The 13,616-nt window shown below is 35.2% G+C and overlaps 1 protein-coding gene across 1 annotated transcript in view; it reads right to left on the reverse strand.

Moving 5' to 3' along the window:
* The window catches only part of LOC116759136 (anaphase-promoting complex subunit 10-like), a 44,365-nt gene extending 38,219 nt beyond the window's left edge, over positions 1-6,146 (reverse strand). The window contains exons 1-2 of the mRNA XM_032642570.1: positions 6,065-6,146; positions 3,245-3,283 (exon numbers count right to left, since the gene is read on the reverse strand). Of these exons, the coding sequence (XP_032498461.1) occupies positions 3,245-3,283; positions 6,065-6,146 (121 nt within the window). The remainder of the gene's footprint in view (positions 1-3,244; positions 3,284-6,064) is intronic.
* Between the last annotated feature and the right edge of the window lie 7,470 nt (positions 6,147-13,616).

Here is a 13,616-nt window from a genome sequence, read left to right on the forward strand (position 1 = left end):
AATGTGATTATTACTTCTGAAGTCTCTAATAACTTTGTGCATTTTGTAGGAGTTTTTCTAAATAAATAACAATGCTAATTATCTCTGCTTTCTCTATGTTGGTGTGGGTGTCTATATGCTTAGATATGTGTTTTACAAAAGTAGCTATAGGTGTTCTATTATACATGCATATTCATAAAAAGATGCTGTAGTGTTCTACTGAATTTTAAAATGTATTTGATAGTAGAGATCTTGAAGAATTTAATAGGAATATTTATTTGGCTCACTGATAAAAGTGAACCCAAATACAATGATTAAAAATACATAAAGACCCCTGACTAAAGAATTGTGAAAAAAATAATAATTAGGGAAGCAGGGTGGGGAGATTGTACGTGTTTGTAATCTGGGGGATGATTAGTCCTCAGAAGTCCATAGAGTATTTCCGGAAGGAGTTTACCACAAAGAGGTGATTCACTTAAGGGAACCTAATTGTATGTACGTATGTATGTATGTATGAATGATATATTCATTCATTCATTTATTTTCTATCGAAGTTTGGGAAATAAATGGAGGGATAGAATATAAAGAGGTGATATTTAACTGGAAATTTCTTTAAAAACCTGATTCATTTTCTTGCTGACTCTGGGGGTAGGAGCAAGCATTTTTTTGACACGGCCCTAAAGTTCTCCATGGCAAAAATAAATATATAAACTAAACGTAAGTGGAAGACAGACCAGATCAGTCCCCCAGAAGTCAGTGTCACCTAAGGTTAGAGAATATAAAGAAAAAAATAATGCTAGAAATGCTTCCTCAGGAAAATAGACATGCAAAAAAGCTTTTTTTTTTTTTTTTTCCATATTTGTTTTTCTTGAACCAAAGGAGCCAGCCTTTGTAATATTGTTACAGGCAATTGCAATCCTAAGGCAAAAGGATCTACGCAAACAATTCATTTTCTCTCACTGCCCCTATCGTGAAATACCAAATGTGTGCACTCCCCTCCAGTCTTATACATATTGGCTGTTTTATCCTCTTAGAGCTCTCCTCACAAGACCAATGCACAAACTCCCATTCCTTTCCCTATGGGATTAGAAATTCCCTCAGTGGGCATCACCTGAGAAATTTTCTCTGTTGTTGGTTGTGGGGCCTTTCCCTCAGTTTCTGTTCTGAACCTGAATGATACCGTTTTATTCACCATGATTATGCTTGGATTCAGATACATTTTGCCATTGCTTTGCCAGCTTGCAGGTCTTTTAGCAAGTTCAGCTTGGGTTCACAAACTTGGGTGCATAATCTCAGGGCAAAATACCTACCATCCTTTGCACTGGACATACACTTTCATTTGTGCATCACATATCCCAGCCACAGCCTCATAACAAACCAAATAAAACAATATAATCTACTACTAATAACAATAATAAAACATTCATTGTTAAAATAGTAACATTTTCCTTTGTAACACCCACATAATTCTGACATAAATGTTATTTTTATCTCTCATAAGTTCATATGTATAGAAACAAAATATTAATTTGCTCTAGTTCCATTTTGCATGTTAATGAAGGACTGGTAAACATCTTACTAACACTTTTTTACATTAGATGTTTATTTTAAGCCATTCTTCAGCTCTCAATATTCTTCAGATTTTCATAATTATATATAGGTACCAGTTTTTCGAGTCATTTTTGCAAGAGGACTTAGGCGGGGTTTAGTCAGGCAAGGGACTGCGGCTTGAGTCTGAGATCATGAAACTGGGAATACAAGTTTCTGAGATTGCTGTAAATGAGGGATTAGGCAAGGGTCCAGATGACCCCAGGTCAAAGAGGCAACTAAACAATGTGGACTCTCAGTTCTTGGCAGCAAGCTGACAAGCCAGCAACCATAAAATCAAAGCAGAGGCCAGGAAACCTGTGATATCTATGATTTTGACAGGTCAAAAATCTGGGAATTGTGATGTCAAAGGCAAGTGCAGGATCAGTAACTTCAGCATGATCCAAGTATGTAACATGCCATGACTGAGATGTCTGATTTTGCAAGAGAACAGCCCTAATAATCAAACGGAGTGAACAAACGAGATTGTGTCTGGCCTCTTTCTGCTTAGCACAAGAAGCAGGAAGTGACAGGTCCCTAATATAACATGGTGTTATGGACAGAAATGTTCTCTGAGGGACCCTAAGTAATCATTCAACACACATTTATTGAGCTCCTAGGTGCCAGGGACAGTTCTGGGCATTGGGCAGACAACTACAATTAAGATATATAGTACTTATCCTTCCACTTGTAGTCTAGGAAATGATAGGTAAGGTAATTACCCAGTAATGTAATACATACTATGATGTGAAGACATATCAGGGCTCTGGTCATACATAAAGGGGCATCAATTTTTAAAATCATGGAAAGTTTCTAGGAAGCTAAATTGACACTTCAGACATAAGAGAGAGGAAGAGTTTTAGGCAGAGGAAAAGCGTGTGCAAAAATGTTAAGAAATGAGAAAAAACATAGAGCATTAATAGATATACAAGCAGTAATATGCCTGAAGGAAGCACTGGAGCTCTGGAGGAAGTATTGGAGACCCATAGGGTATTAAAAAAATGAAAGGACACTACAGATTCTGTGATCTGGACCTTAGAGATGTGAAGCAGTTGAAGCACCTGACTAGACACTTGAAACCAGGTAAAGGGGTAAGGGCTTAGAAGGGTACAGTTCTGAACTTCCAAAAGTGGCCACCCCTCAAAATTTCCCACTAGAATATGCCTTAACAAATATGTACATATACTAGCTTTCCTCTTTATGTCTTTTTTTTAAAAAAAAACCTCTGAGTAACTTGTAATATGCTAGGCTTAAGTCATTCTTTGTGCTAACTCAGTGTCTAAAGCTGGTCAGCCTCCCAAAACCTGTTTTTCCTCCGTGGTGTTGGTTTTGACATCAAATTTATTTATAATTTCCTACCTTGTGGCCTTGCTTTTAATTTAGTGAGGCCTCAAATATATGTATCACAATATTCCTATTTAAATTTGTGCTCTTATACTTTTATTTATGTCATGATTTTATAAATATTGTAATACTTCAGTTTAAAACTTTGTTGAGTACCTATTATGGGTGATAAGCACCTAAAGGTGACTGAGACAATCCTTGCCATCATGAAGCTCATAGTCTTTTGGGAGGATATACATGTAAATAGAGAATTGAAAATATAGTTCAGTTCATCCTAAAGCAGATAGATGGATCAAAAGATAGAGAGGCACAAAAGGCGAACAAAGAACTCTACCGGAGGCAAAGGCAGCTTCAGGTAATATTCGACTTGTATCTGGAAGAATAAAAAGTGAGCGTACAAGACTGAGAAATCATCAAGTATAAAAGCCAGAAGAATCATACAAGGAGTAGGCAGGCCCCAAGAAAAGTGACAGAGAACTTCACTCTGGCCTGCAATTAGAGTTGATGAAGTTGGGTAATATTCTGAAATGAGACTGGACAGAGGTTGGGAATAAATTATGCAAGTCACAGCTAAGTTATAGAATTTGAATTTTTCCTCTTGGTAACAGGGATCAAACAAATATCTTAACTGGGCAATAGTTTTCTTATCTTTTAATTGAAGAAAATAACTCTGACAGCATTGTAGAAGGTTGTCTGACCTGGAGAAAAATTGGTGGCAATGAATCTTGTTATCCCAGAAGTTCAAGTTAATGACAAAAGATGAGTGTTGAGAAGGGAAGGTGGAATTCAAGAGATGTTTTTGAGCTATAATGGGTGAAACACCTGGATTGAGCAGCAGTAGTGAACCTGGAGAGAAATGGTCGGATTCTAGAGATACAGAAGATGAAGTTGACAAATCTTGAAGATTTTTCGGTTATGGATGTGGAGACAGGAGGAGTCAAGGCTTACTTCCATGTTTCTGGTTTGCACAAGGAGGAAGGAGGAAGATGCCATACACTGGGATGGAGGAGGTGGGCCATGATGTGTGGGTAACTTTAGACCTGTTCCACCTAGAGTTTCTTTTGAGACATGGAGGTAGAGATGCCAGTAGGTAGAGGCTATACTGACCTGTAGCTCAGGGAAGAAGCCTAGGCTAGAGATGTGTCACTACAGATGAAAACTGCAGCCAGAGTAGTGTATCAGTTTACCTTTGAAAAGCATGGGTGAGCAGATAACAGAGTCTAGGACAGATCTCTGAGAAATCTGAACGTTTAAATTCTGAATGGTGAGCCAAAGGAGACGCCTTACTTTGTTTTAAGTAAAACAGAGAGAAATTATGACGTCATGGAAGCTATCAAGAAGAAGGGAATAATCAATAGTATTGAGTCAAATTGAGAGATCAAGAAATTGAGAGGACAGAAACTTAACATAAAAGTCATTGATGACTAAGCCAAAGTTAGTTTTCAAAACAGTTTTGGAGGGAAGTCAGATTGGAGTGTTTTAAGGAAAGTTTGGGTAGGGAAGTCAATAGAGTGAGGGTAGATAATACACTCAAAATTTTTGACTGTGAAGGAGAGAAGAAAGGACAGTAACTGGGGTGAGGAGTGGGGTTGAGTTATTTGTTTTAGAATGGACAAAATTAGGGTATACTGATGGGGGAAATTGTGGATGGAGAGTGAAGTGATAATTGGCTATCCTTGCTTTTGTCTTTACACAAAATATTCTTCCCAATTTAGAGATGTCCTATAGTAAAACAAAATGATGTTGAATTTTAGAGGCCTGAAAGTCACCAAGTTTGGGAAGCAGGAGTATCAGTAGGTAGTTCATTGTAGGAAAAGAAATTAATTCTGGGGTCTGAACCTGTAAAAGGAAAGGAGAAACCCCATACATTTGCTCATCTTTTTCATCTTGAAATGTGAAAAAGTAACTGAATAATAATCTTAACTGTCTCCTCTTTAGTTCTATAATCCACATATGGATAAAATAGGATTCACTCAGCAGGTTGCAAGCTTGTGCCTCTAAACATTTAGTTGAGCAAGAAGGCACAAAATGGAACCATATGTGTTTTCTTTTAAGGTAATCTGCTTCAGTAGTATTGTCAGCACTTCTGAGAGCCTCTTCCATATGCATCTTGCCATACTTTTTATAAATACTCTGTGTTGAGTCATTTTGATGTCATCTATTAAACCCTCCTTGCAAATATTTATTCATTGTTTTACAGGATTTATGAAAATAATAGCCTCTGTAATAAGATATATTGTAAGAATGTTAAATCACAAACAGATCCAGCAAAGATATTGTATTTCAAACATTCAGTACCGCCTAGGAACAGCCATTTTAAAAGATAAGCCTTGTATCAAGGTTTGATGGTCAATAAACACAGGTGAATTTCAGACAAAAATGAGATTCCTAAAATAATTATCCTTTGGGAAAAATCTCATGTTTCTTGTCCATGGAATCCAAATCCTAGGGCTATTATTAATAACACCCAGAGCTACTTTACTTTCTTTGCTTTATAATGACACTTTAAAACAGCATTCATGGATTTTCTTGGCAATATTGACCTTGATGTGGCATTTAACATTTGCAAAGCAATCCTCTGACATGTTTCTGTTAACATTGAGAAATCTATTTATGTTGGACCACTACACATATATTCAATGTGGTGCATTTTCAGTGGTCTGTGCTTTGAGTTTATAAGCTCTATTTAAACTAGAACCTTGTTCCCCACAATCAGAATCACCTCCACTGCACCTCTCTCTCCCCACTAAGTCCACTAAGTCCTTCACACGTGCTCTGTGCATGGAACCCATTCAGTAAATGCTCTTTACATTTACAGCCATATCAATTGGAGAAAAATAGTTTGAACAAATGAAATGAACAATTGACAAAGTTTTGCACACTGTAAGTTTTTGTAACTAATTCATTAGCATTCTACAACACTTTTTTTCCCTAACACAAATGGAAGATTGCCATACAAATCTATTGAATTGAAATGCTGTACTACTCACTTCAATCTCAGAATTTTTTTCTCAGACTTACTGCCTGGTTTCCAAAGAGATTACAGCTTGATTTTGTACCCATAGAATTTTCCCTTAGTCAGTTGCACTGCAGCCAGATATCCTGGTTAGTTTATTCCCTTTCACATGCTGCTCTGTCAAAACTGTTCACTTACATTTTCCGCAGATCACTACTAGCCACGAACAACATTGCTCTGCAGAAAAGCTGCTGTCCGTGCTCTCTACACTAGATGCCATTATGCCTTTCTTACTCTGGGACATGCCACTCATGTGTTTTAGCAATGCCAACTGTCCCTTATATCTAGTACTCTATCTCTCCATTGGGGACACTTTACAAGTATTCTATATTCATTTTACTTGGCGCTTTCTTCTATCTAGCAAGTACCATTAATTCATTCACTCCTTCTGGCTTCTCTCACCAAGTACAGTATTCCCTAACCCAGGAATAAAATTTTGTAACGTATTTCTCTTTTTCCCTTGTGACAATATTTTTATTCAGCCATTTCTTTTACTTTTGCAGGCTGCATCTCTGTCTTTTGTCAGGAGCCTTTTCAAAAACAACATGTATATATATTTTAAAGTGTATCTCATTATCTGTTTTTTCTCTGTGGACCAGAACAACTGAGGCTATGTATACTCTAAAAATAGGTAGTGAAGAGCTATCACTGGAATATTGTAATTTTTTTCTATGTAAATGTGTATTTCTTCTTTTGTGGAAGAACATGGGATATTATACACATAGTAAAGATAATCCCCTGTAATAAAAGCTATAATGTTAGAAAGTGAGTAACATTCATAGCTTTAATCTATGGCAATGAGTTTCATCAGTAAGAGTGTCAGAGAACATAAGCAGTTAAGATTCCTGGAGGCAAAATGTACCCAATTAAGGTGATTTACCACATTCCAAAATGACTTAACAAGTACATTTAACTCTACAAAACGATATCTGTTCCTATGTCTGTCATGGCTTAGAAAATTATGAGAATTCAAGATGTCATCATCATCACCATCATCATCATCGTAATCAAAAGCATCTATTAAGTGTATTTCTATGATGGATCTGCTACTGAAACCTTTTAGATATATAACTCATACCATCAAAGAAGTTCCAATCTGCTGTAGTGATATTATAAACCTATATTGAACACATGCATACATTAAGTAAATGAATGCCCAGATTGAATAATACTTTGCTGTTTTATTAAGTCCAAGATGTTTGTTGTAAGATAAATAAGTTGCTGATGATTTAGATCAGGGGTCCGAAAACCTCTGTAAAGCTAGACAGTAAATGTTTTTGGCTCTGTGGCAACTACTCAACTCTGATGTTATAGCACAAAATTAGCCATAGAAATTCATAAATGAATGACCATGACTGTGTTCCTATAAAATTTTATTTACAAAAGTAGGCAGTAGGCTATATTTGACCCACAGACCATAGTTTGCTGACCTCTCATTGAATGGTGGAAGAAACTGTCATATCTGTAAAGTCTTATTTCTTTATAAAAAGTAAAACTAGAATAGATTTTTACATGTAAAAGGATAATGATATGAGCCATCATTATCAGAGCCATCGCTGGGCATTTAAGAGAGAAAAGAAAATTTTTAGAGGCTAAAGATAATGAGAAATGACAAATCCAGGGAGGTAAACCAGTACTAAAGCCTGTGACTGCTGTGGAATATTTCCCAATCTCCAGCAGCCTACAGCTTTGATTTGAATGACTCATGTGAGGAGGACTGAAAGCAAAGACTAGAATCTCTGTGAGATAGGAAGGCAGACTTTAAATCTCTATGAAAGTCTATAACTCTGAGAGAGAACCAGTGGTTGATCTTAAAATTTAAAATAACACTCTGTATATCTATCAGTTGATTGGTACATGGGCTTGGATGGGCTTGGATTTTTAATTTATCTTTGGATCATCAAAAAAAGTATAAGCTCAACATTTAATTAAAAGTGGTTTTATGTTAATTGTACCCCTAGGCATCTAGAATGAGCAAAAAACCCAGACACATCTAATTTTCTCACACATAAAATTGCAAGGAATATGAACTAAGACTAGGGGGAAAAATCATAAAGCACATACAGAAACAAGCTACCATGAGTTAGATTTAGTAGAACCAGTAGTAGTAATATCAGACCAGCAAAACCTACAGATATTGGAATTATCATATATAAATATAAAATTAGTAAATGTTTAAATAAATAAAAGAGAGAATAACAAGTGTGACTAAAGAGCAGGCCATTATCAGAGTTATCAAGGTAGTATTGTAAAAGAAAGCCATAGAAATACAAATATAAAAACGGAAATTAGAAACTGATTGGGACAGCTAAACAGCAGATTAGTCACAAGTGAAGAGAGAATTAGTAAACTGGAAGATAGAGCTAGAGAAATTGTCCAGAAATCAACACAAAGAAACAATGAAATAGAAAATAAAAAAGACATTCTAAAAGATATGAATTGTAGAAACAGAAGTTCTAAGATGTATGTAATTTGAGTTCCATAGAGAATAGAATGAATGGGAGAAAGGCCATATTGAATGAGGTAATTAATGGCTATGAAATTACAGTATTTGAAACCCAACTAATCATAAGAAATATAAATCAAAAGCCATCCCAATCATGATTTACTATAATTAAAATGAATATTGATGGAAAACAAAGTCAAATTACAAAGGAGCAACGATTAGACTGATATCTGACATTGAAGTAGATGCTCAATGGAAGCCAGAAGGCTGTGGAATAATATCTTTAAAATTCTGAGAAAATCTAATTTTGAACACAGACTTGTATAGCCTATAAAATTATTTTTCAAGAAAAAGCGTTAAGTAAAGACTGCTTTTAGATAGGGAAAATTGAGAGAACTTACTATCAACAGATCTTAAAGAACTAGAGGATGAACTTCATGAAGTTAAAAATCATTAAGAAGGAAAGACAGAGTGACAGAGGAATGGTAATCAGAGAAAATAGCAAGTATAAGGCTAAATAAAACGATGGTATAGAACAATACTAACAATATCTAATTTGTAAAAATTAAATGTTAGAATTAAAATATTGGGTAAAAATATAAGTTTGGAGATAAAACACTCTAAGGGCCTATAATGTTTAGAAAGAGGGAACAGATATACCTTAACTTGGGACATGTAAAGCTAAATATACATGCTAACATTTTTGGGATAATCACAAATAGAATAGAGGTAAAGTATGTAGTTTCCATACTAATGGAATGGAAATATATGGGGACTAGGGAGGGGACAAACAAGCAAGCAAATAATGATAAAAAATATTCTATGTCAAATTTTAAAAAAAGCAGGAAAGGAGAAAAATGATGTAGAAAAAGGGAGCATTAGAAAGCCCCAAATAATTAGGGTGGAAACAATTTCAAATTTCTTAATTATTATATTTATTATATTATTATATAACATATATAATGTTATATATTATATGTTATATATATATTATTATAATAAATATAAATGGACTAGATTCTGAAATTAAAAGACAAAACTGTCAGAATAAATCAAAAAATACCAACTGTATTAATAATAACCAAAAGAATAAATAACCAGTAGTTATTAATACTAACTAATACTAAGCAAAAGAAGGTGTCCTATATTGTTATCCCACAAAGTAGACTTTAGGGTAAAGGACATTGCAAGCAATAAAGAGAAGCTATAATTAACGATAAAAGATTCAATTTCACAGGAACATATAACAATTCAAAATTTTTATACTGTTAATAATATGACTTCAAAATATAAAATGAAAAAAACTGAAATACTTCAAGGAACATAGCTTTTAAGTGCCATCTATTATATTTGTTAAAAGGAATCTGATACGTTTTATGAGGTCTTCACTAACATTAAGAAACTCATGAAAAATTCTACTGTGATTGACTTTTTAAAAGCAAATGGATAACCTACTATAGAATTTCTGAATGGAGAGGCAGCTTAAAGATAAGCTAGCAAAACCACTGTTTTTAAGAATAAAGAAACTGAGGTCCCAACAGGTTTGGTAATCCATCAAAGGCCAGACAACATATACTGGCGAAGCTAGCACTAGAAGTGAATTAACTGACTTCCAGACCCTTTAAGTAGTACTTGCATACAGCCCTATTCTCAATTGCATTTCTCTTGTAACATAAGTTTTGGGTTTATTATTTTTGTTTTCTGTGCTTTTTTCCCTCTTACCTTATTTGGTGTAGAGAAGTAGATTTGTCCTAAGATAAAAAGTGGAAGGCAAGGAAAGGCATGGGTGTAGACATGTGGGATTTCAGATAGGATGAAAAGAAGTTTCAGATAGGATGAAAAATAGATGGAAGTACACAAGTGAGAGCAAAACTCATTCGGAAGAACATACAGAATTACAATTCTGGTACAGAATCCTTTCCCTTACAAGTTATAGGTAACACCCATTCCAGTCCTGGAAAGAAATACTCTGGATTCTTCTGGGAATCATGTCTGCCTGGAAAGAATCTGGACTATATCAAAAGTCTGGAGAATCCCATACTCTCCTTTGCCATTCACATGATGTGATGAAGTTTATAGGACTGCTGGGGAAAAAGATGTTAACAGTAATAGAAGTAGAGTTCCAACAAACGTCACATACATGAACAAATAAAAGTCTGTGGGCAGTTTTATTCTGCTAGAATTCTTCTATCACAAAATTCTTAAACCCCAACCTTATTTTGTTCACAGACTTTTATCATAATGTTACTCCCTACTCATTGCATTATGCCAACAATGTCTTTTGTTTATCCTTGTTGTGATGCCCAGGCCTCAACTCCTTTTATGCTTCTAGTTTGAGTTAAATACTTCTGATTTAATTTTCTTCTCTCTCCATTGCCCTATTGCCAATCACTTTAACTGTCATCTTAATTTTCCAAAAGTACTCTTATCTATGGCAGTATGTAGCTGAGCTCCTGCTAACATTAGAGAAAATCACAGGGCCACTATAGATAAGCCCCAATATAATACAAAACTGATAACGTCATCTGCATCTTCAGGAAACTCTTCATATCTTTAAAGATATCTAGATTTCTCATTTTCTGTAACAAATACCTCAAACATTTAGCACTTTCCTTAAATTTGTTACCATGCCTTTGTTGCTTTTCTCAGCATATTATCTTGAAACTATGACCATCATAGGAGAAAAATAGAAAACAAGTCTTCAATTTACCATTACTCCCTGATTTGCTAACATTCATTGAAGTCCCAATTATGAATGCCTACAATGTGCCAGGCACTTTCATTGTCTCCTTTCTACTGTCTTAGATAAACCTTTAGCTCATATTAATACAAGATAAACCTTTTTCTTTGCCTTAGCTTTTGGTTCTGTGCCTACACACACCAAGAATCTTTCTTCTCAAGAAGTTTTAAAAAGAAATTGTTTTGTTTTGTATTTTCAACACTCCCTTCCATTTACTTTCACTTTGTCCTACACACATTGCTAAGTCCCTTCCATGTTAAACATTCACTTTCCTTAGGTCCAGATGCCCCTGGTCAGTCACTGCCATTGTGCTCCCCAGGCCTTCAAAACATCTTAAAAGGATGGTCTCTGCTTTAAGCTTCTACTTTTTACTCTCCATTGATTATTATACCCTTTGAAATCTGGCTTCCTTTTGACTTCTTCCCAAAAAATCACTCTGGAAAATGATTACAAAAAACCCCCAAACTCCAATGACTATTTTTAGTTTTCATTTGACTTGATCTTCCTTGGTCTTTAATGTTATTTACTGCTTTCTCCTTCTTAAAGATGATTTTTTCCCTTGGTCACTGTGACATTATTTTCTCCTTTTTTTCCCCCAAAAGCCCCTTCAAGTGCTTCTTTAATCCTCTTCTCCCTCAGTTGAAATTACCAGTAATTAATGTTCAGACTTCTTCTTTCCTTACTCTATATGCTCTTCCTCTGAAAGGTTAACCTACTATGACTCCTGACTCACATGAATTGAGATTGGACATTCATTCAGATGAATTAGTAGTAATCTCATTCTCTCTTGATTTAGCTATACAATAGCACTTTATTCATCTCTCTACTTCTAGTTATTTTTACATTTGATCCTTTCTCCATTATATGCCAGGTATACTTTTTAATATAAACTCTAATCATCACACTCTTACCCCTAACATCTTTATTTAACTCCCTACTTCTTGAAGGAATTTTAAAAATTCCCTCCTTAGCACAGCATGCAAAGCCCTCTATGATCTGGCCCCAACTAAACATTCTAAGCTTTTCTCTAAGATTCTATACCATATGTATTATACTTGGAGCTGCACAAAACCCCTTATTAGTCTCCAAACATGCTATTTTCTTTCATGCTTCCATAATTTTGCTGTTGCTCTCTCAATGTATAGAAAGCCTTTTTTGTTTGTTTTTATGAAATTCTCTGCCTGCTAGACTACTGTTCATCCTTCAAGGACTAGTGTGTATGTTATTTCCTCACTGAAGTCCTTCTAGGCTCCCTCAGGCAGGGTTAATATTCTCTTCCTTAATGTAGCTATGACACTTTATTCTCTCTATTATAGCCTTTCCACATTATATTAGAATGCTTTGCTAACTGCTTCTCTTCCCCAGTGGACTGTGTGCTCCTCAAGGACAAGAAAATCAAAGCAGAGCAAAGTGCCTAGAACATAGTAAGTACTAGATAATTTGGTATTGGCTGAATAAATTATCTGCTCTGACAACTGATGACTTGCTGGCATTGATGAATGCCTGAGAGTCTCCAGAATTGAAGTTTACATCTCACATCAGCTGAAGTAGTTGTCTCTGTAAAAAAAAAAAGGGGGGGCAAATATTTAGGACTTTCTTATATATAAAACAAAATATAATTAAAAGCCAACTCTTTTCATCCTTTTGACTTTACTGTTTTTACAATTCTGTCTTTGATGTAGGATCCACTTCTTCCTTTGAACTCAACATTCAATCAGTCACTACCAATTAGACTGTCATTTAAAAAAATCACCTTCTCAAATATGCTTTAGATTCATCCTTGTTATTACTACCTGAATTTAGACATATCACACTTGGATTGTTATGATAGAATCCTAATTTTAAGTTATTAATTTCAACCTCCTCTGCCGTAACCCATCCTATATATATACTCCTACTTTAAGTGGTTGTGCTAGATTATACTCCTACCTAAGTGGCAGTTTGAGCCTGTCACTCCCTTACTTGAAAAAAAAAAAAGAAATCCAGTGACATTAAACAAACCACACTAACTTAGTATTCAGATTTTCTCTTACTGGGGCTGTAGGATTCCTCTCTGGCTCCATTTCTTCACCATGAACTTACATGATCTTTATTTGTAGCTTGACTGTAAGCACCTTGAGACAGGAGCTGTGTCTCCTGTAGTCAGCATTCTATCAGTACCACATAGCGCATTTCCTGGGACATTCTAGATGCTCAACTTTTGTTGAATAAATTAATGAAAGTATGCAGAGTTTTTCAAACATGCTTCTTCAAGTTCTTTGGCCATTGGCCTGCATAGGGTGGGGAATGAGGAGACAGGACGGGTAAGTGGGTAGAGAATATGACAAGTGACTTAAGCTGGTGTTGTTGGACTCCAGCGCCCACTTTGGCTTCCACTAGAACAACTCAACAATGCCACATATGTTAGCTTTGTATTTGGGGGTTACCATAAGTTTTTATAGAAAAAGCATGAGTTTTAAGTCAGATGGACCATTTATTTTAATATAGAGCAGTGTGTGAGGTTT

This window comes from Phocoena sinus, chromosome 9 (assembly GCF_008692025.1).
Source record: "Phocoena sinus isolate mPhoSin1 chromosome 9, mPhoSin1.pri, whole genome shotgun sequence".
In the NCBI taxonomy this organism is placed as follows: domain Eukaryota; kingdom Metazoa; phylum Chordata; class Mammalia; order Artiodactyla; family Phocoenidae; genus Phocoena; species Phocoena sinus.